This window comes from Chrysochloris asiatica, unplaced genomic scaffold, assembly GCF_000296735.1.
Source record: "Chrysochloris asiatica unplaced genomic scaffold, ChrAsi1.0 scaffold00168, whole genome shotgun sequence".
Classification (NCBI taxonomy): Eukaryota; Metazoa; Chordata; class Mammalia; order Afrosoricida; family Chrysochloridae; genus Chrysochloris; species Chrysochloris asiatica.
Genome location: NW_006408686.1, coordinates 1,385,577 through 1,408,717, shown reverse-complemented (window position 1 = coordinate 1,408,717; position 23,141 = coordinate 1,385,577). Strand labels below are relative to the sequence as shown.

Sequence of the window (23,141 nt, the reverse complement as noted above, 5' to 3'; positions counted from 1 at the left end):
CTATGAGTCAGTTCGGACTTGATGGCACCTGACAACAACAACAACTTCTGGAGGAATGGAGAAAGACAGGTAAAATGTTTGGTGTTCTCTCTACAACCCTATCAGGAAGTCCTTGGCCTGGCGTCCCTGCGTCTTCAGTGAAGTGCCACTTTTGGGATTCTTTGACACTGGACTCACCCAGTCTTGTCAACAAACAACAGAACCCAGACTTAATGCATGTGCCCTGTGGGAGACCCAACCCGCAAACCATTGCCCTTCTGACTCATAGCGACCTTATAGGACAAGAGCAGAACTGTTTCCTAGGGTTGTCGGGGTTATAAATCTTCAACCGTAACAGCAGACTCTTCAATAGTAGTAACCTCCAGCCCATCCTCCCCAGAGAACAGCCAGGAGACGCTGACCCATTGAGGCCAGAAGAGGAGCTAATGAGAGGCCTTCCTGGAAGTTTCTCTGAAGACTGAATCTTTTGAGTAAGAAAGGAACAGTGGCCCAACCCAATTTGGACCAGTACTTGTAGAACTTGCGAAACAAGTTAGTGGCAAGGCTGGTGCTAAAATCTGGAGGTCTTGGCCCCCCAGGCTGGCCCCAGGCTGGGGAAAGAAAGACAGAGATGGTTATTGTTAAATGCCTTCCAGTCGGTTGCAACTCATAGCGACCCTGTATAGGGTTTCCAAAGGAACTCTGGTAGTGTAGCGGCTACGAGGAGGAGTCGGGCTGCAGATCTCAAGGTCAACAGTTCAAAACTACTAGTGGTTCCACAGGGGAAAGATGAGGCTTTCTGCTCCCGTAAAGATTTACAGCCTCAGGGTTGCTATGAGTCAGAACCGATTCCATGGCGCATAACCACCACCTTAGGATTTCCAAGGAGTGGTTGGTGAGCTTGAACCGCCAACCTTGCAGTTCAAACCGACCTTGCAGTCCAATGCATTAACCCACAGCGTCACACAATTAGAATGTGTTTATTATGAAATGGCAAGGTCCCTGATGGTGCAAACGGTATACTAAGCTGCTAACCTCGTTATGCCCAGAATTCAGGGTCCCCAGAGATCACCCAGGATCTGACACTGATGCAAGTGCACAAGGGTTGTTTATTCAGGCTCGAGCCAGGACTCCATCAGTATCCGACGACGCAGCGGATTAGGGTTAGAGCCCCGAACTCTTTGGAACTCTTTGTTGGTGGGGTTTTTTATAGAGTTTACAAACAGGTTCGGGGTTCTTCTACTTAACTTCTCTAGGATTGGCTTACACTTGGTAAGGTATGGGGCAACACGATTTGATTGGCCATTATCTATACCTAGGACAGCTTAATTGGGGTAAGGAAGACATACATTATTTAGCCTTGGGGCTGTCAGGAATGTATAGGCTTTCTTTTATGGCTCGTAGAGGAAGAGGGTCATCTCCGTCTGGTACTAACTGACCAGGCACATTTCTGAGACAGGCAGACGTGCTCTAGCCCAGGTAGAAAATGGAGTTTTCTTCTTTAGGTCCCACAACCTAAAGATTGGGGGTTCAAACTACCCAGAAGCACCAAGGAAGAAAGATCTAGAAAGCTGCTTCCATAATGATTACAGACAAGAAGGCCTGTGGAACTCAATTCTAGTTTGTAAAACATGAGGGTCCTCATGAGTCAGAATCAGCTTGACAGGATATGATTAGTTGATTTGTCAAAGCAACCTCCCCCCAGACCAATGCCAAGCTTGAAATACAAGATGGCTTCCAAAAGTTCGTGGAAAAGTTCCGTTATCAATTCCACTTTTCCCCATGAATTTTTTAAAGGCCCTTCATCCACAGTAACTGGAATTCAGATGGCATAGATAATAAAAAGCACAGCCTGAGTTCTGGTGGTGGAGTGGGGTAAGTGTTGGACTGCTAACTGCAAAGTTGGTGGTTCAAACCCACCAGCCGATCCTCAGGAGAAAGATACCTCTGGTACATAACAGTCTCAGAAACCCTAAGGAGGCGTTCTGCTCCGCTCTGTAGAATCTGTTTGAGTCAGAGTCAACTGAAAGGTACTAGGTTGTCAAAATTCAAATTTCAGCCTTGTTGGGTGGGAGGGCTGGGACAAACAGCCGCTGGATGGTTCAGTTTACTTTTCAGTGAAATTAACTGAGTATACTAATAGTAAGTATCCTCTTTAGGGGATTCTTCTGAGACATTAACTAAGGCAAAGTGCTTAGAACATGTCAGTTCTGCGTCAGCCATTTTCTAACTGTGACTTTGGGCCAAGTCCAGTTTACCTTATCACTTAGTGCGCTGTGTAAATTCTCCGAAATCATAGGCAGAGCTTTAAAAAGATGGTGGAAAAATTCCAGCATGTTTCAATTCCATTTTTTCAGGAACGTTTTGAAGCCCTCTTGTCCTCATGGAGAGCACTCAGATTAGGGCCTGGTTTATAGAAGTCTTTCATCTATTTAATAGTATAACTACCAGAACTTGAACTCGGGTTGGGAGATTTCCACTCCTGGCGATTTGTCCACCTAGGGTTGGTCATTGTTGCTAGGGCAAGAATCCCCCCCAAGCACAACCCTCCCTCCCCAGCTGATCAGCTTCTCGCCCTCAAGAAATGGAGGCACCTCTCCCTCCGCCCCCCACTCTCACCCTCACCAGCTCCCCCAGGCAGTCTGAGGAATGTGAAGAGGTAGGTGGGGGTGGGGAGGAGCGGGAGCCTCCAGGGAGAGACAAAGGGGCCAAGTCAGAGGGAGAGACACAAAGAGGCAAGCAGCGGCGGGAGTCTGGGGAGATAGGAGAAGTGGGACAAGGACACGGGGAGGGACCAGCGGGACTGGAGGCTGGACCCTAGCCCAGCCCCATTCTGGGCCCGGTCTGTGCTGCCCCCTGGTGAGCGACTGAGGTAAGTAGGCGGTGTGGGGGAAGAGATGCGGATGCTGGAAGGCGGTGTGAGACAGAACAGAGACATCGAAGGAGACACCGCGAAAGAAACAAGACGCAGAGACACATAGAGACGCAGAAAGAGACAAGGCCAGGGAGACACACGGAGACTCAAGGAGGGAGAGAGAGACACAGAGATGGAATCAGAAAGACACGGGAACCACGCGACCCAGAAACAGTGACAGAAACACAGATCGACACCGGGGTGAGGGCCCGAGAGACCCAGAGACAGAGAGACACAAGGTCGAAGAGGGAAACCCCCGATAGTAAGAGAGACAGAAAGGCAGAAACATTAAGCGAGGCGGAGAGAAATCGAGACAAACGACGCAGCGCCACCCAGAGTCCGAGGCAGTGATTATACAGGGCCAAGGGGATGCTGTGAGCTGCCCACAGAGACTGGACCGTGGGTGGGCAAGAACTGGGCAGCCGGGGACGTGTGTGTGTGTGTGTGTGTGTGTGTGTGTGTGTGTATCCGTGGGGGCGGGGCCCAGAGGGGGCGTGTCTCCTAGAACCCACGTGCTTCGCGCAGGTGTGAGGGGAGGGCCAAAGCTGAGGGGGACAGGTTAAAACTTTAAACTGGCTTGACACCAGGCGGAACAGCGCTCCTAAAGGCCTGAAGGAAAACCCGGGAGCAGGTGGGCAGGACTGCACCTAGGGGCGTGGCTTCACGCGAGCCGTGGCGGCCGGAAGCGCCAAAGGAGGAGAATGAAGGCTTTAGCTGATCTTCCAGCAGATTGAGGGGGGGATACGGACGGGCAGTGGGGGAGGAGGACCACTTCGGGTGCAAAGGGTGCGCGTGGTTAGAACACTTTAGGAGCAAGGATATAATACCCAAAAGGGGAGTGTTGAACACTGAGAGGGATACGGATAGGATCGTGGACGAGGGGCGAGCATAGATTCCTGGAGAGGAGCGAAGAACCCCGGGAAGGGGCTGGGTCAGGATCCGGGAAAGGAGCGGGTCCTGATCTGGGGGAGGGGGAGAGATGAAGACCTCGGGAGGGGGCGGGGTCAGGATCTGAAGGAAGGGGCGGGGTCAGAGTCCGCCGAGGGAACAAGTGTGGAGCCTTGAGAAGGGTAGGGGGTCAGAGTCCTGCGCTGGGCGGGTGTGGAATCCTGGGAGGTGCAGGGGTTGAATCTTGTTGACCAGATCCGCAAAGATTCCCAAGAGGGGGCGGGGCCGGAGCCAGGGTCCACTAGGCGGGACCAGCAGCAAAGGGGTGGGTCCTGTGACGTCAGAGTGTCCGAAAAGCCCGAACAGAGCCAGGGGCCGGGGGAGCAGCCGCTGGAAGGCAGAGCGCGGCAATAACCGGCCTGGAGCCGGAGACCTTCAGGCACCTGCTCCCCCGCCCAACCTGATTGGTGCTCGCCTAGTGGCCCGCGGCTCCCTACCGGGGCCCAGTCCCTTCCCGGGCCCTCCATGGCCCGGGCCGCAGCCCTCCGGCCGTCGAAATCGTCTCCGACGCTGCTGCTGTCGCTGCTGCTGCCTCTGCTCTGGAAAACCGGTGAGAGATCGCGGACAGCCCTGGGGAGTTTTCCCACGCTGGGACCCTCCCCCACTCGCCGTTCACTGAGTCTCCTTCTGGCTGACTCTTCTTTGCATCCCACCCACCCCACCCCCATTCTTAATCCCAACTTCTGTCCCTCCCTTCCCCTCTCTCCGATCCTGCCACCGAAAGGGTTAAACTCTAGGTTGGCCACAGGCCTCGCGCCCCCTCCCCATCCTGCGCCGTTCAGTTAACCCGGATCCGGGTTTCCGTCTCTGCTTCCCTACTCAGGAATGTAGGGAATGTCTCCCCCCTCCCAGTAGGAGGGTCTCCGTGTTGTGGCAGACCACCTCCCCCTATTCCCTTCTCTCCCAGCCTGAGTACTGAGGGCAGGAGGCTTAATGTTGACCTCGAGAAGAAGGATGGGAGTCCGGATTTGGGATCTCTCGGAGGGTCGTAGAGGAGAGTCCGGGCGACCTGAGGGAGGGCTTGGAGGGGGATTTAACCCAGGTTCTTCTCATGGGCCCCAGAAAACAAGGGGCTGGAGAAAACTCCTGGGCGCTAGAAAAATTCGGGACCAGGGTCTCTGTCTCCTTGGTCCCAGGTAGAATTATGACCAGGGGCTCAGTTAAATGGGGTCCAGGTAGAAATAGAACCTAGGGGGTGTTTCAAGCTTGTGGGTTCCAGATTTTATTGTGGGCCGAGGGGCTCTGTCTCCTGGGTGTTAGGTAGAATTCTGTGGAGGTGGAAGGTCAGTTTTCATGGGCTTCAGATTTCATTATGGGCAGAAAAATGTCGCTTGAGATCCAGGTGTATCTGTGGGCAGGGACACCGTCTCTCTGGTTCCAGATATCCAGAGGAAGACTGGGTCAGCTGGGTCCCAGTAGAAGAGAAGGACCGCTCCCTCTCCGGTGTGAGCGGGGGTGGGATGAGTGAGGTGGTTGGCCGGGACCTCCCAGGGGAACTTTTCCCGGTTTCGCTTTAGCTGAGTTGGGCGGGGCGAGGCTCGTTCTCCAGACTTGATTCTAGGTTCTGAACTCCAGGTTTCGGGACCTTATCTTTCCTCTAGCTATGCCTTTGTCCTCGAAGCCACTAAAGGGAGGAGCCACCGCCCTAATCCCCACCACCACTCCCTCTGCTCTAGGCCCAATCCTCCCTCCTTCCCCCATCCCCTCTGGGTGGGCGAGGCCCCCTGGGGAGGGAGGGGCTGGGAGGGAACAGGTGGAGGAAGTGCAGGTCCCGCCCCCTGCAGGTGACCCAGCTGTTTACTCCAAGTTGCGTGGATACTCCAAGTGTGTGTGTATATGTAGAGGGTAGGGGGGGAGGGTTGCAAGGACACTCCCCCCCCCCCCCCCCCCCCCCCCCCCCCCCCCCCCCCCCCCCCCCCCCCCCCCCCCCCCCCCCCCCCCCCCCCCCCCCCCCCCAGCCAACTCTCAGGTGTCTGTTCCCCACAGAATGTGTCTGAGTCAGTCTATACCGGAGCTAGGGACTGCCCCTACCATCCCCTCCCTCTGAGTAAGTGCCTAGTACTCATCAGTCCCAGACCTATCGCATGGAAGGTTCTAGATGGCTTTCTCAGAAAGTTCTATTCCCGTTTTGCAAATGAGGAAACAGAAATTTAAAATGGATAAGCCACTTTTCTGGGGGTACCGGAGCCTCCGCTTTTAGCTCTTCCAACCCTTTCTCAGTTCTGTTCAGCTAGGTGGGAGCCCTTCTGAGCCTTCTTCAAACAATCCCTGCTCTGCCAGGCTATGGTGAAGGATTCAGAAGTCCCCCTAGCTCTGTGTGGAAGTTCTTAGCACCCGGTCCTCTCAGCTGACCCTGGAGTCTCCTGCCTCAGCTCTCTGCTGGTTGATTTTGACTTTGCCCTTCCACTCTCTGGATCTCTTGCCTTCTTTTCTCCCTCCTCGCCATCTTCTTTCTCTCTTCATTTCTGTCTTTTTCCTTTTGCTCTTTCTGTCTCTCCCTTCAGGACTCACTGAAGTTCTTACTCTCTTTCCTTCTCCCAGCCTGTCTGCCTGTCTGTCTCTCCCTTCTACCTCTTCTTGGGCCTCCCCAGAAGATGAGGGAGCCCCAGCTGGCCCTGCAGGGCCTCCTTCCTGCTGGTCCCCCTCCTTTCTCCTCGCCTTCCCAGGGTTCACGGTTCACGGTTCATCCATGATCACTGTTCATCCGTGGTAGAGAGGGTGGAGGGAGATGGGTAAAAACGGTCTGCAGATCTGGCTGTCTCCTCTCATTAGGCAAGGGGGACTGGGCAGAGGGGAAGTGGGGCGGTATCTGCTCATGGACTTTGGGGAAGGGTGAGCCGAGGATGGAGTCGCAGGGAGAGATACAGAACAGACTAGAGGCCTAAGGATAGGGACACAAATAATGGATAGGAAACAGAAACCAATAGGAGGAGGTTGTGGTCAGAAATAAATTGAGGTGTGGATAGGGCGAGGTCTGGGGACAGGTGGGAAGGGTTGGTGATGCCATCCATGACCCAGGCAGGGAGGTCAGTATACAGATGAGCCTCAAGGCCAGCAGTGTGTGGGCCACAGGGAGTGGTGGACACAGGAGGGACAGGGTGTCAGGCACATGGGCCAGCTCCCCCGCCTGAACGCTGTTACATTTTTAATGTCCCTGAGACACTAAGAAATGGAGCCTGAGAGGGAGGAGAAAAGGGGATTCAGCTCTGGCTGGAACAGGGATTCGAGCCCTTCTCGGGGTGAGAGGCTGAGAAAAGCAAGAGTCCCTGAGAGATGTAAACAGAGACTTGGAGAGATTGGAGGCCCCAAAAATCTGAGGCAGAAAGCCAATAGATTCCACAGACTGGGAGATCCAGACCTGTAAAACCTCATATGTCAGAGAGAGACCAGACTGACAACAGCTGAGGGTGACGGGGGAACTCTTGGACTGATGAAAATGTTCTGTATCAGCTTCTCTGAGTGCTGCTATAACAAAAACACCCCATGTGGATGGCTGTAACAAATTCATCCTTTCCCATAATGCATCATTCTCACGTAGTTTGTTTAGGAGCTGAATTCAAGGTGCCAACTCTAGGAAAAGACTTTCTCTGTAAGCTCTGGGGGAAGATCCTTTCAACTTCCAGTGTTTATTGCTCTGTCCTTTGATCTCTTATAAGCTAAAAGGTGATACCGGACACTCCCCAGGAAAACTCCCCTCACCTGGGATCAGGGCTGTGATCATCATAAACTCCAGCAAACTGATTGGCTGATCATATCAGATCACGTCATAGGGGGTTTACATGATTACATACCATTGAGTCACTGTTGACATATTTTCTTTTTTTTGGGGTGTGGTGACATAATTCAATCATGATATGTTCTAAAATTGACTATGGTGATATCAATGAGAAACAACTCTGAAAATTCTCAAAGCCACTGAATTGTATACTTTTAAAAAGTGAATTGTACAGTATATGAGTTGTAGCTCTAAAACTTAGAAGAAAAAAAAAAGGGACAAAATATGAGAGGAGCAGGGAACAGTGCAGGGACCCTGGAAGATACAGATAAGACCCTAAGTCATATAGCAGCAGAGACTCTGAGAAGCAAAGAGACAAAAAAGATCCGCAAAACCAAACCCTTGGAGTCAATATTATTTCCTGGTGGCCTTGTAAGTGTCAGAGTAGAACTGTGCTCCACAGGATTTTTTTGGCTGTATACTTTACCCCAGAAGGAGACCACACTTTTTTCCATAGCACCCCTGAATGGGTTTGAGCTGCCAGCCTTTTAAGTTAGTAGACACTTTGTGTGCCCCCACAGCATCTGGCAAAATTCAGGGAGTGAGAGACACAGAGCAGGCAGAGACAAGACCCTTTGAACCAGATGCAGAGACACTTGAGAGAGTAAAACTTCTAAGTGATGTGGCGTGGCACTGTGGGTTAATGCGCCAGACTGCAAAGCTGTTTAAACTGCAAGGTCGGCAGTTCAAGCTTACCAGCTGCTCCTTGGACGCCCAATACAGGGTCGCTATGGGTCAGAATCGACTCAAGGGCACTTAACAATAACAACAAGCAATGGAAAGTGCAAGGAGGGGAGGTGGGAGTCTTCAAGAGGGGACACAGCCCACAGGGGAGCCCTAGCCCCTGCAGAAAGCAGAGAACCCTCAGCTCTAGGTCTTCCCTAGCTGAGTGACAGCCTCCCCCAAGTCACACAGACTGAGGAAGCAGGGAGGGAGGGGCCGAGCGCCAGAGAGAGAGATGGACAGCCCTATATCCTGCCTGCCCCTGCTTCCCACCCCCCAGACCGGCTCCTGGATTTCCGCTGCGGGGGTGGACACTGTGAAGAATGCAATTAATTCATTAACGAGGTGGCTGAGGCAGCAGCTGAGGCCAGGGCTCAAAGCACACAGACCTTCAAGGGCCACGCTATGTGATGGGGTGTGGGGTGGGTCACTGAGGTTTTATACGTCTGCGGTTGGGGAACCCAAGCCCTGTAGAGCCAGCCAATCCAGAAGCCCACTTCTAATTCTTCCTCCCCAGGTTCTAGAAGTCCCAACCCCCAGCTCCATCCTTCCTCAGACCCAAGAGTCCTGTCATTTGCTCCTGGCCTCCTCTTCTTCTAGGATTCCATGAGCCGTGGTTTCCCCAGCCCTGGGTCTCTCTGTTCCCATGTTCCTAAAGAACTCCCCTTAGTTTATAACTGGCCCCACTATCCCCTCCTCTCCTGTGGCAGGAAGCCTGCAGGCCTGGGCCACCAGGAGAGGAAGTGTGTCAGGACCCAGCTGCCATCTCTTGAAGACTAGCTTGTCTGGGGAAGCTGCAGGAGGCTGGTGTTCCCACGCCACCCTTCCTCTCCGCTAAAGCGCTGGCCACATCCCGGCCAAGGTCAAAGTGATAGGCACCCACTCCAAGTGTGCTGGACACCAGGGTTCCCACTCCTGACCAGCTAGCCTCTTGCATTCATTTTCCCTGCCTCCTCATCTTCTCAGCCCCCCACCCTGATCCAGATATCTCCTGTCCCCTGGATCCCTGCCCCTGTCTTTCCCTTCCAAACCATTCTGAGGGATCTTCCTAAAGCACAAAGCTAACCTTGGTCCTCCCTCTGCCTATCACTTTCTATGGCTCCCCAATGCCCTTAGGACACAAAGCCCCCAAATCCTAACTCAGTCTCAGCCTGTGTGATCCTCATGTTCACTTGCTTGCCCATCAGCATTGTAAAGACCTATTTGTGTGGCTCTTCTTGTGTGCCAGGCACTGTGCTAGACTGTGGGGGGTATCCAGCATGGAGCAAGACAAAGATCCCTGCTGCCCCAGAGCTGTTATTCTCGTGGAAGAGACACACATGACCTACGTGATAGGAACTATGAGGAAATGAGAACAGATACACAGAATCAGGGAGATATTGTCAGTAAAGTGGTCAAGGGTGGACTGGACAACACCTGAAGGGAGCGTAGAGGGAGCCAGGCCAACCTGTAGCGAACAACACATTCTTGGAGGATGGAATAGCAGGTGCAAAGGCCCTGAGGTGGAGACCCTGCATAGTGGATTTGAGGAATAGTGAGGGTGAGGGACCCAGGGTGTCTGGAGCCGAATGAGTAGCAGGTGGAGAGGGTGGGCAATGAGGACTGAGAGACTGTGCAGTGCCTCATGGGCCACTGGAAAGACTTGTTTCTTTTCTTTTTCGGAGCAAGGTGGTAGCCAGGGAAAGACAGGAGGGCTCTGAGCAGAGAGGAGGGACGAGCTGACCTGACAGAGGCAATCATAGGATCCCTCGGATTGATTGTATGTGGGTAGGAGTGGATAGTGGAGGTTGACATCATAGTCCAGGCTCCACGTGACAGGGTTAGGCCAGGCTGGGAGCAGTGGGTGGTACAAACAGTTAACTTGTTCAGCTGCAAGCCAAAGGCTAGAGGTTCAAGTGCACCCAGGGGTGCCTTGGAAGAATGCCCTGACTGACCTACTTCTGAAAACTCAGCCATTGTAAAGCCTGTGAAGCCCACGGTTCTGCTCTGACACACATGGGATATCCATGACTCACAGATGACACAACAGCATCTTTTTTTTTTTGTTTCATTTTTTCTTTCTTGTGAGGTAACAGAGGAGTGAGACAGGGTCAGATCATGGACATGTTTTAAAGATGGAGCTGAGAGGACTGCACGTGGGTTGAAAGAGAAAGTAATGAGACAGAAATAATTCCCAGGTTTCCTTTCTGAGTATTTGACTGGAATGGAAATTCCTTAAAAAATGAACTTAGCCCCATAGTCATATTCAGAGTTAGAAACTTATGGGAATTTTGAAGCAATGGGGATTCTAGAACCTGGTTCATTTGCTCATTCTGTAACTGTTTATTAAGCACCTGTCCTGGCTTGGGGAGTCCTGGTATGGCGTTAATGTGCGTTAATGCGCTGGACTGCAAAGTCACTTTAACCTCCAGGTCGGCGGTTCAAGCTCACAACCCGCTCCTCAGAAACCCTATACAGGGTCACTATGAGTCAGAACCGTCTCGACGGCACTTAACAACCACAATACTATGTAGCTACTGGGGCGCAGCTGTGAGTAATAGAAGAAGGACATCCCTGCCCTTGTGAAGCTGATGTTCTCAAGGGGGTATGAATTTAGTAATGTTATGTGGTGAGAGGTCAGTGGTTCAAACCCCCAGCTGCTCCTTGGAAACCCTATAAAGGGTAGCTATAAGTTAGAACGAACTCTGTGCTATAGGGTCTCAGTAGGCACTTTACAATAACATGAGCTGAGAGCTACACACAGAATGGGACACAGGGTAAGGTGACAGGGTAATTGGGCAGAAAGGGGAGAGCCACGTGACCATCTAGGGAAAGAAAGTTAGCATTTTTAGAAGGATCCTTGGCGATGAAGTGATAAAGTGCTCATCTGCTTACTCAAAGTCCACGTGAACCCACCAAACCCACTAGCCCAGTCCAAGGAGAAAGATGAGGCAATGTGTTTCCATAGATTTACAGCCTTGGAAACTCTGGATGGGGCAGAGTTCTATTTTGTTCTGTAGGGTCCCTGAGTCAGGCAATGAGGATTTTGTCATCCTGGGGAGAGCCCAGAGATGGTGCAAATGATTAGCATTTGGAAGAAAGCCCTCCTGATCTACTAAAGAAAAACCAGCTACTGAAAACCCTGTGAAGCGCAGTTCTTCCTGCACACATGGGGTCTCCATGGAGTTTAAATCCCAGATAAAGGAGTCCCTCCCTCAGTCTAAAACTTGGCTTCCTTGGACAGGTTTCTGAACCGGTTCAAACCGGTTCCAGAATTGCCAGAAGTAAACAAGATTTCCCTCACCTCCCCTACCTCCCCCACCAATATGTTGCATAGCAACTCAATCTGTTGCCTGTGGTATGTTGATCCCAGTAGGAAACAAACTGGAGTCCTAGTGTGGTGCTGTGGGTTAATGCGCCAAACTGCAAAGCCATTTGAACTGCAAGGTTGGCGGTTCAAGCTCACCAGCTGCTCCTCGGAAACCCTATACAGGGTCGCCATGGGTTGGAACTGACTCGAAGGCACTTAACAACAACAACAGGAAACAAACTGGGAGTCCTGGTATGGCATTGCAGGATAATGCCCTGGGCTTCAAGGTCAGTTTGAGTCGGAAGGTCAGCAGTTCAAACCCACCAGTCACTCCTCGGAAACCCTATACAGGGTCACTAGTAGTCTAATCAACTCAATGGCACAAGGAAACAATCGGCGTACGAGTGTGGTGCTGTAGAATGAGCACCCAACTGCTAACTAACTGCAAGATTAGCAGTTCAAACCCACCAACCCTCCTCGGAAACCTTATACAGAGTCTCTGAAAGTGACATTTAACAACAGGAGACAAACAGCTGTGCCCCACTCAAAGATGGCTGCCGACCACGCCACTTTGAATATATGTTGCTCTCCAAAGGTCTAACTGCAGCCCTTCTGAAAGTTTCAGGAACCTGATACGGCAGATTGGGTTATTGGCAGGACTCTTGAGAGCAACACACATTCAGAGCATCCCTGTTGGCCACCATCTTTGAGCAGGACACAACTTTTTTGTTTCCTAAAATACCACTGGGTCAGAATACCACCGGCAACAGATTTGGTTGCTATGCAATTAGTGAACCTTTTTTTTGAACCAGTTTAAAGCCCTGTCCCTTGCTTGGAAAAGGAATAAGGAATAAAGGAAGCAGATCCTCCTCAGGCCCCCTCTTCCAGGAAGCCTTCCATCAGATGTGGGATGCCCCATCTCCTGCAGACTCCATGGCTTTACTTGTTATTGTTGGGTGCCATTGAGTGGTTTCTGAGTCCAACTTACAGCCACCCCATGTAATGGTGTACATTCGGCCCACAAGCTTTTCATGGTTGTCATCTTTTGGGAAGCAGAGGTCTTCCTTCCGCAGAGCTGCCGAGTGATTTCTAACTTTTGGTCAGCAGCTGAGTGCTTAACAGTTGTACCACTTGGAATCCTGACGTTCCTTGGTGATGATCGTCTGTGTGAAGGCCTTAAGGTGGGGGCTTGCCTGGCATGTTTGAGGAAGAGCAAGGGGACCCGTGTGGCTGGAACTGAGTGAGCCAGGGTGAGAGGAGAGGTTGGAGCTGAGGGCAAGATGGGGTTGGGAGATTGCACAGGGCCTCAGGGGCCACTCTAAATACTTGGCTCTTATTGGAATGTCAGCCTCTAGAGAGCAAGCACCTGTCCCGGTATCCAGCACACGCCACCCACAGCCAGCAGAACCGGATTCTCCGTCCCTTTCCCTGTAGTGTAGTGGTTATGGATCAAGCTGCGAACTGCAAGGTCAGCAGTTCAAAACTACCAGCTGTTCCTTGGGAGGAAGATGAGGCTTTCTGCTCCCGTAAAGATTTACAGCTTGGGAAACCCTGTACAGGGTCACTATAAGTCGGAACCAAGTCCATGGCACATAACCACCACCACTGTTGTTAAGTGCTGTTAAGTCAATTTCAACTCAAGGTGACTGTGTGTAGGCTTTCCAAGGAATGGCTGGTGGGTTTGAACTACCAACCTGTGGTTACCAATCAGTACTTACCTGACTGTGCCACACCAGGACTCATGCCACTAAATCCCTAACATTTCTAAATCCTGTCAGCACCCTCTTATCTAGTTTCAGGCTTGACCTCTTGGGCTTTTCTTTGAGATCTTTTCTGGCCAGTTTGATGTCCACATCACCACCGCCCCTTCAGGCCTCTAGCTTATCACTGCTGACTGAAGAACCCTTTATGGTTCCCACTTGCCTCCATGACAGAACCCAACTCCTTGTCTCCACCCTCTTGCCGGTCTGGATGATTTTCCTGCTTCTGACAACAATGCCCTGCCCTTCCTACCCAGCTGGGTCTCCGGTGGGAAATGATGCTTGACATGGAGTGGGTGCTCATTAAACACCCCACCCGTCCTGTGCTAAGTGTGGTTTCAAATCAGGTGCTTGCTCTTTGGGGCCTGTCCAGTGTGGAAGACAAATATTGAAGCAAATAATTATTACCTAGAACTAACGCCATGGAGACCGCGGGGCGAGGGGGCGTGGCCTGACCTGCAGAGGGCAGGAGGGGACTTTGACGGGGAGATCTGATTTCTTCATTCCTTTCCCAGGAAACTGGGCTGAACCAGCAAAGGGCTGCCCTGTGGAAAGGGGGCAACTCTTCCTCAGCCTCAGCCATATATTGCCCCCGAGATCCCCTCCTCGGAATATTTGTCCGGATTTTTATGTTGGCTGCTCGTTCACAGCCGGATTGGGCCTGCAGAGGGCTGCTCAAGTGGCTACTGCCGCAAGAGCACCAGGAGAAAGTTGTTGGGTGGAATTGTCACACAGATCCTGCAGGGTGGCTGAAACCCCTGCTATAGCAGTGAAGGAAACTTGACTTGGAAACCAGGTCACCCTGCTAGAATGGGGCGGAGCCAGCGCCCAAGGGGAAGAGCTCGTCATTGGATTCCAGTCCGGGGGCTCGCTAGGAATTCCCCCGAGATGCTGCTGGGCCACGGTTAGGGCCTTCCCTGATGGCTTCTTCCTGAAAGTTCGTGTTGCTGGCCCTCCTGCCCGAGAGGCTGCCTGCTGACTATTAGGCAGGATACAAGCTCACACACACACCCATCCCCAGGCAACCCACATCACACAACCCCATTGTCCTTCCGAGAGAGTTCCAACTCATAGTGACTTTGTACAGAAGCAAACTGCCACATCTTCCTTCCACAGAGAAGCTGGTGGGTTCAAACCTCCAACTTTTGGGTTAGCAGCTGGGCGTTTTAACCACCGTGCCACCAGGGTGCTTTCTGAGTGCCGAAGGCCATGTGTAATTAATTATAGGTCCCTCACTGTGTTTATTTAGTAAGCCCTGGTCTCCTGTTTCCTGTGACCCTTTGCTCTAAGTGCTTTGCAAATAGTTCTTGCTTCTCCTTTTAAATGAATGTTGTATGTTTGTAAAATAAGCACACCATTCCCATTCCAGTTCCTTGATCAGGGATGAGGGTTGTGATCCTCACACGGGTGTTCTGTTCTGGTTGACTCTTGCCCCCACCCCCGCACCTTCCCACACCCGTTTTTAAAGGGCCATTGACTTTGTAAGGAGCCCTCATGCAACTGTAGGATAAGCACTGGACTGCTAACTACAAGGTGAAAGATGAGGCTCTCTGCTCCCATAAAGATGTACCACCTCAGACACCCTACACAGAATCGACCTGATGGCCACAAATTTGGTTTTTTGTTTTGGTTGATTTTTAAAAAATCTTATATAGATAGTTTTTTTTAAATGTCATAGCATAGAATGGTCAACTGTTGGAGATCCGAAGGGCAGCATTTACCCTAAGGACACAATTCAGAAGAGCTGGGAAAGAAGGAAGAACCGATGTGAACCACAGGGAGGAAGGGAGGTGGAAAACTTCTGTTTCATGGAGAGGATTGCAGTCACTGAAGTGAAAGGAAGTGTGTGCTTTCTGGAGTGGAAACCTGATGATCTATCTGCTCTGTAAACCTTCACTCAATCCACAATGAAATGTTTGTTTTGTTGGTACTAGAAAACAAAGTTTTAAAAAACAAACAAACATATGCTCAAAGCTTTATTCTTTGGGTTAAACTGTTACTAGTTTAAAGGACTTCTGGTAGCGTAGTGGTTACAAATCGGGCTGCTAATCTCACGGCCAGCAGTTCGAAACTACCAGCTGTTCCGCGGGAGACAGATGAGTCTTTTTGTTCCCGTAAAGATTCACAGCCTCGGAAACCCTATGCAGGGTCGCTATGAGTTGGAACCGACTCCACGGCACATAACAACAACAACAACAGTTAGTTTAAAGGTGACTTCAGGAGAGCCTTTCAATTTAAGGTTTGAAGAGCATCTTAGGGCTGTAGTCTCAGTGGGTCCGGTCCAGCTGGATCCTTCAAAGGTCTGCAGTTTCATTCTATATTATTCTCCTTTTCTGTCAGGATCCAGTTTTGGTGTCCCTGATCAGAATGTTTGGTGACGATCGCCTGGCTTCATCCAGTTCCCCTGGCCTCAAGGCAGTGGATGCTGAGGTGAATGGAGACACATGAGATCCTGTATTCAGATTCCTTCTCTGAATCTTAGGTCTTTTACTTTCTCTTTATTCCAGATGAATATGGTATTGGTGGTGGTGTTAAGTGCCATCCTGTATAGGGTTTCCAAGGAGCGGCTGGTGAGTTTGAACCATCTACCTTGCAGTTCAAACCAACCTTGAGGTTGAGTGCTTATTTTACGGTGCCACATCAGGACTCTAGATGAATATGTTGTTGTTGTTAGGTGTCATCGAGTTAGTACCAACTCATAGCAACCCTATGCACAGCAGAATGAAACACTGCCCGGTCCTGGGCCAACCTCACAATTGTTGCCACGCTTGAGTCCATCGATGCTGCCACTTGGCCAATCCATCTCGCTCTGGGGGTCTTCCTCTTTTTCTCTGACACTCTACCTTACCAAACATGATATCCTTCTTCAGCGACTGGTTCCTTCTGACACTATGTCTGAAGTGTGAGAGACAAAGTCTGGCCTCCGAGGAGCACTCTGGCCATGCTTTTGAGTTATGGTGTTGGAAGTGAATATTGAAAGTGCCGTGGGCTGCCAAAAGAACAAACCGATCTGTGTTGGAAGAAGTGCAGATGAATATGAAGGGTCCTCAGAAAGTTTGTGGAAAAATTCCATTATCTTTTCATTCCATTTCTCCTCAGACTTTTTGAAGTCCCCTGATACCATGAGGATGAACCTCAAACATGCTAAAGTAAAGAAGTAACGTATTATATGATTCCATTTACAGGAAATGTCCAGAACAGGCAAATCTATATATATATAGAAAAATAAGATTAGAAAGTACCTAGGGAAGGGGAGTTCAGGTGTGGCACAATGGGTTAATGCGCTGAACTTCAAAATCAGCATGAACCCCAAAGTCGCCAGTGGTTCAATCTCACCAGCCACTCCTCGGAAACCCTGTACAAGGTCACTATGGGTTGGAGTCGACTTGATGGCACTTAACAATAACAACAACAGGAAAGGGAAAATAGCCTTGGTGTTGCAGTGGTTAAAGTGCTTCGCTGCTCAACAAAAGGTTGGCGGTTCAAGCTCACCAGCCGTACCACAGGAGACATAGATGACAGTCATGATTCTGTAAAGATTTTCAACCATAGCTAGTCTACAGGGCACTTCTACTGTACGTGTCAAAATCAATTTAAACCCAATAGTACTGGGTTTAGGTTTATTTTTTTGTGTTGTTGTTAAGTGCCATCAAGTTGGTTCCCAACCCATAACGACATTGTACACACTGTATAGAGTTTCCAAGGAGCAGCTGGTGAGCTGGAACCACCAACTCTGTGGTTCAAACATTGTAGTCCAGGGCATTAGCCCACAGTGCCACACTAGGACTCCATTTTTTAGGGGGGGGAGCGGGAGGGGTTGAGAAGCATATAGCCAACAATGACTTTAAGACAAAGATGAGAAGATAAGGAAGTGAGTGGATTGGATGATGTTACACTGAGGGGACTGGGGTCAATTAAATGAAACAGTGTATATGAATTGGTGAATGTAAAAACTAATGTATAACAAAGGGAAGCTGGATAAACGGAACTAGAACAGAAACCTTGAGAGTGGTCCAGACACTACAAAGAACGCAGCCAGCACTGAGCAACTTGCACAGAAATTGTTGAATGGGAGCCAAAACTTCACCCCAAGCCCAATAAAATGATCACTCAAACATATTTTTTACTTGATTATGAATTGGGCGAAGGTTTACAGAGCAGAACTTTAGTTTTATACCTTCATGAACTCGTGTTTCAGTCCTTGACTGTGTTCCCCTCATCCCACCGGCTTCCCTTCCTTCTCCTTTCCTAACCCTTCTGAACTCTGTCCTTGGGCAAATGCTGCCCTCTTGATCTCAAATAGTTGATGAATCTAAAGTGTGTTTACCTCCCTAGTGTAATTGTTCTCTTTATAGCTTTATTGTTCGTCTGAAAATTGAGTCATGGGGCACAATAAAATATCATTAATAAAAAGGCCGACAGTTCACCCAACGATGCCTCAGAAGAAAAGGCTCAGTCATCTGCTTCTGAAAAAACCAGCCATCCACAACCCTGTGGAGCACAGTTCTACCCTGTCCCTCGCGAGGTTGCCTTAAGTCAGGCTCAACTCAATGACACACAACAAAAACAACCCGCTCATCTTGTCTAGACTTAAGGTGTTCTAGTTCCCCCCACTCCAGTGTCTTTGGAGCTAGCTCTTTTTTTAGGGGGGGGATCAGAACCCCAGACGGCGTCTACATTTCTCTCTGGTCCCCCTCCACCACGCCTCTCCTCAGGACCTGCCTCACCTCCCAACTTCTCTCTCTCCAGGAGCCCAAGATATACGTGTTCACGTGCTCCCCGAGGTCCAGGGCCCCCTGGGGGGCACTGTGGAGCTGCCCTGCCACCTCCTGCCGCCAGCCACTGACGTGCGCATCTCCCAGGTGACCTGGCAGCGCCTGGACGCAGCTGGGGGCACCCCGAATGTGGCTGTGTTCCACCCTGTGTACGGCCCAAGCTTCCCCAGCCTGAAGCCAGGCAAGGAACGCCTGTCATTTGTCTCGATCGGGAAGGGCACCGAGACGAAGCTACAGGATGCCACACTGGCCTTCAAGGGGCTTACCGTGGAAGACGAGGGCAACTACACCTGTGATTTTGCCACCTTCCCCAATGGCACCATCCGAGGAGTCACCTGGCTCCGAGTGATTGGTGAGTGCCTTAAGGGCTGGGGGGTGGGCAGCGAGGGGAGAGCAGGGCACAGTGTGGAGGAGCCTCATCTCTGCTCCAGTTGTGATGTTGATGCATCCTCTTGCCTTGGCTCCATCCTCATTGAGCATCTGCTTAGCATCAGACACCAAGGAATGATGGTTCTGTGGTAGAATTCTGAATGGGAGACCCAGATTCAATTCCTGGGCCAGTGCACTCATGCCCAGCCACCACCCATCTTGCTGTGAACAGGTTGCAGCAAAGCTTTCAGACTAAGAAACCAGGAAGAAAGGGTTGGCAGTCTACTTCCCCAAGTCAGCCAATGAAAACCATAATGGCTCACAGGAGTCCCCTCCACAACTGGTCATTGGGGCGGGTTGCATCTCATTTCATTGCGCATAACTTGGGGACAAACTACACAGTGGCTGACAAGAGCAGCAACATATGCCAGACACAGTTCAGAATGCTGACCGTTCAACAGCGAACAAGGCATTCATCCATCCAGTATAAGGAGGCTTCAACAAGTCTGTAGAAAAATGGAATAAAAAGGCAATGGGATTTTTCCGCAAACTTTTGAAGCCCCGTCATATTTATTGAGTGCCGGACACTTTCTGGGTTCTGGGGATAAAACAGAAAACAGATAAGTCCTTGCCCTCATTGAACTTCATATCCAGAGATTACAGAAAGAGGATGTCGGGAAATCATTCTTGGTAAATCAGGGGATCCTGCAATGAGATGGGCTGACACTGTGGCTGCAACATTTGTGTAAGAGCTGGACACGTGCCAGGAGTGAAGTAGGCTGTTCCTAGGCTTCAGTAATAAGGACCACAAAGCAGGTGACTTCTAAGAACAGATTTACTTTCTCACAGTTCTGGAGGCTGGGTGTCTTGAGAGCAGCATGTCAGCCATCTTAATTTGTTCTGAGGGAGAATCTCTTCTAGTTTCTGGTGACAGTGGCTGATCCTTGGTGGTCTGCGATTTGCAGATTCCTGACTTCAATCTCTGTCTCATCTTCACTGGATCGCCTTCCCTCTGTATCTCCTCTCTGGGACAAGGGTTCCAGTCAGACTAGATTAGGACCCACCGTACTCCCATATAACCTCATGTGAATTAAACAAATCACATCTTCCAAGACCGTTTTCAAACAAGGTCAAGTTCGCAGGTTCCAGAGGTTAGGACACAATGTAATCCTAACAGCCCATGAAACTGGGTGAGGGTCTGAGTGACCCCCCAGTGACACAGGAGGACTCGTGGGTCATGAAGGCCAAGTTGAGGAGGTTGAACTCCATTCTAAGGCCCATTTGGAATCATTGGAGGAGTTGAGATTATAAGAGGGAGATTATGAATAGATGAGTGGCTGTTTGTAGGGCCCAGGGAGGGTGGACAACGAAGAAGAGAGTAGAGAAAAGTAGAAGATGAGGAAGGGCATTGTGTGGAAGAGGGGAGGAGGGAGCAGTGGAGGTAAGAGAAGTAGGTAGAAGGAAAATGCTCTTAGGAGCTGGAAGGTGCAGGATTTGTCCATGGAGGAGGAGAACCAAGGAGAATCCCTAGCTGTCCTGCTCCAGCAGGACCGTGTCCGGCGCAGCCACAAAGCAGCATGGAGATGATTAAAAAGGTATGTTTTTCAAAGGATGTCCTTGCTTGCTAAAAATTTCAGGAAGGAGTACCCCCTTTGGAGTTCCCCTGGGAGGACAGCTTCCTCCAGCAACTTTCCAGAAGCCGAGTCACTCGGGACGTTGATTTTCCCCCTCTCAGTCCCAAAGTTTGAGAAGGCACCATCTCTGAGTAAATACTTCCTTTTACAAGGAGCCCAGAAACCTGCATGGTGATTCCCATCATTCATAGTGTGAGAAACAGTGTCGATAGCCGGACACTGCCGCGGCCCCTCTTAGGCACTAAAGGGTTAGTGTAAACCCTGATTAGGACCTTACCCCAATGAATCTCCTGAGGGAGGACTGTGCAAACTGCCTTATCCTGTATGAGGTCACCCATGTGTTTACTGACAAACACTCAAGAAATCCAATCTGTACTCTTTTTAGGGAGAGTGAGGCTTGCTTATTCGATTTTGCAAAATCAGGCGTTTAGACTCAGTAGACACTGCAGACACGGCTTACAAGGAATTTTATTCCCTGTTTCAAAATCCCGGTTCCTCTAGACTGAGTCCTGTGGGGTTAACTATCTGTCCTTGATGGTAGCATTCTCATTTAAAGCTAGCTTCCTTCTTCCCCCATGAGCTTCCCCTGTGGCTGTATTCTTAAAGTTTCACAATAGCACTGTTCTGTACAAGAGATGACCTAGAGAGTGTTTACTGTGTACCAGACTTGGTAGTTTCCAAACCCACCCAGGAGTATGGTGGAGGAAAGCCTGACCTTCTGCTTCCGGAAAGATGTCAGCCGATGGAACAGTTCCACTATGCACCTCATGGGGTGGAACTCCCAGATGTTAGGGCGGCCAGGGGACAGAACAGCCAAGCATCTGCCCTCGTGGAGGGAGCTAGGAGTTCAGAGATGTTCGCTGAGGGAGTCAGTCAGTCAGTCTCAGGTTTGGGGATGAGGAGAGCAAGATGAGGAAAAATGGAGCCAGGCTGAGGAGACAGAACTTTCAAGGATGCTCTGACCCTGTGCTGGATGGAGGCATGAGCCAAGGGAAAGCAGGAGTGATGGACAGGATGAACCATGCTGGGCTTCCTGGGCCATGGGCTGTGGGTCAGGGTTGGCTCCCAGTGGCTAACATGAAGGACAGGTTGGAGACCTTGCGGAGTTCTGTTGGGGTCTCTGCAGAGCTTAGGAGGGGAGCGGAGAGAGAAGTCCGTACCATAGCTGAGAGACTCTGAAGTGGACTCTAGGTGGAGAGATTCCAAGTTAGAATAAAGAGGATCGTCTGAGTAAAGATGACTCATGTGAGAGAGTTCGTACAGATCTCTGCATTCCTCTTGGACTTCTTTGTTTTGATACCCCCCACCCCGTTTTTCCATGTTTTCCAGAAGGACCAGGTGAAAGGGCATAAAATGACCAGCGTTGGCAATCTCTGTTGCCTTTATCCCGCTTCCGGCACTGCAAACTCATGCTGAGGACGGGAAGAGACGTGGGGTGGGGGTGGGACATGGCTTTCCAGCTGTACCTTTGGGCCACTTTATTCTACTTGAAGCTTTTGTTTTTTTTATTTTTCCTTTAAAAACAAAGATTATAAAGTTGGCTTTTCCTTTTTGATGCCAGCTGCTTCTAGACATTTGGATCCTATCTCTGCTTTTTCTGGCTGAGCAGGACAAAATGATATTTTGTATCATGGCCAACACATATCACATGTGGGAGCTTCAAAAAGTTTGTGGAAAAAATAGGATGAAAAGATAATGGAGTTTTTCCACGAATTTTTTGAAGACCCTCATATGTAACATAGCCTCATACGTAGCGTGATCCTAAATGCTTGACATATTCATTTATTCACTCCATACGGTAATCCCACAGCGATTTTAATGATTCCCTTTTGACAAAAAGAGGAAACCGAGGCACCACATTTGTGAAATGAACAGCAGAGCTAGAATTCACAGGTGGGGGCTTCACCCCTGCCCTTCAGTGTTTGTTGAGTGGTTGCAGGCATCGGAGGTCACCTGTCCCCCTATCCTCTCCCCAGCCCAACCCCGGAACCACGCAGAAGCGCAGGAAGTCACCGTCAGCAAGGAGCCTGTGCCCGTAGCCCGCTGTGTCTCCGGTGAGGGCCGTCCACCTGCGCGCATCTCCTGGTTCTCGCCCGTGGATGGGGTGGCTGTGGATAGCCAGACACCAGGATCCCTGCCGGGCACTTTCACCGTCACCAGCCGCTTCACCCTGGTGCCCTTGGGCCAAGTAGATGGCGTGAAGGTCACCTGCAAAGTGGAGCACGAGAGCTTCCAGGAGCCGGTCCTGCTGCCCGTGACCCTCACTGTGCACTGTGAGTGTTCCTGGCGTAGCCCACCCCAACACCACTGTCTCCACCACCGCCTCCTGGCCCTGGAGCACTGTCGGCACTGCCTTCCTTTCAGTGCCTACTCTGGCTTTCCTGGGCCCCCATGTATGCGACTTCCTCATTGTCTGCACTGGCTTCCCTGGACAACTACCTCCCTCATTGTCTACTCCGACTTCCATGGACAGCATCTACCTCCCTCGTCGTCTACACTGACTTCCCTGGACATCTAACTACCCCCCTCACTGTCTACACTGACTTCCCTGGACATCTAATTACCCCCTCATTGTCCACACCCACATCCATGGAGCTCTAACTACCTCCCTCATCATCTACACTGACTTCCCTGGACAATCTCTTACTAACCCCCTTATTGTCTACACCAGCCTGTCTAGATCCTCACATTGTCTACACTGGCTTCGCTGGACACCTGAAACCAATGAGAGGCAGAGTGGGCTTTCAAGAGCCAATTTAAATTTAGTACATTTCTTCCTAATTCTGCTTTCAGTGAAGTCTTGTTGGTGGTTTGAAATCCACCATGAGGACAGTATTTACACCAAGGAACTTGGCAAACACGGCCAATCAGAACCTTTTCTTCCCTCATTTGGGGAGAGCCAGTTCGCCAGTATATAATCTCTCCTGGCTCCCATGGGCCCCCGTCCACATTGCTCCCTGACTACCTGTATCAGC

At 50.6% G+C, this 23,141-nt stretch overlaps 1 protein-coding gene across 1 annotated transcript in view; it reads left to right on the top strand.

Moving 5' to 3' along the window:
- The first annotated feature begins 4,306 nt into the window (after positions 1 to 4,306).
- The window catches only part of PVRL2 (poliovirus receptor-related 2 (herpesvirus entry mediator B)), a 43,674-nt gene continuing 24,839 nt past the window's right edge, over positions 4,307 to 23,141 (top strand). Inside the window, exons 1-3 of the mRNA XM_006871481.1 lie at positions 4,307 to 4,391; positions 18,138 to 18,515; positions 22,143 to 22,439. Of these exons, the coding sequence (XP_006871543.1) occupies positions 4,307 to 4,391; positions 18,138 to 18,515; positions 22,143 to 22,439 (760 nt within the window). The remainder of the gene's footprint in view (positions 4,392 to 18,137; positions 18,516 to 22,142; positions 22,440 to 23,141) is intronic.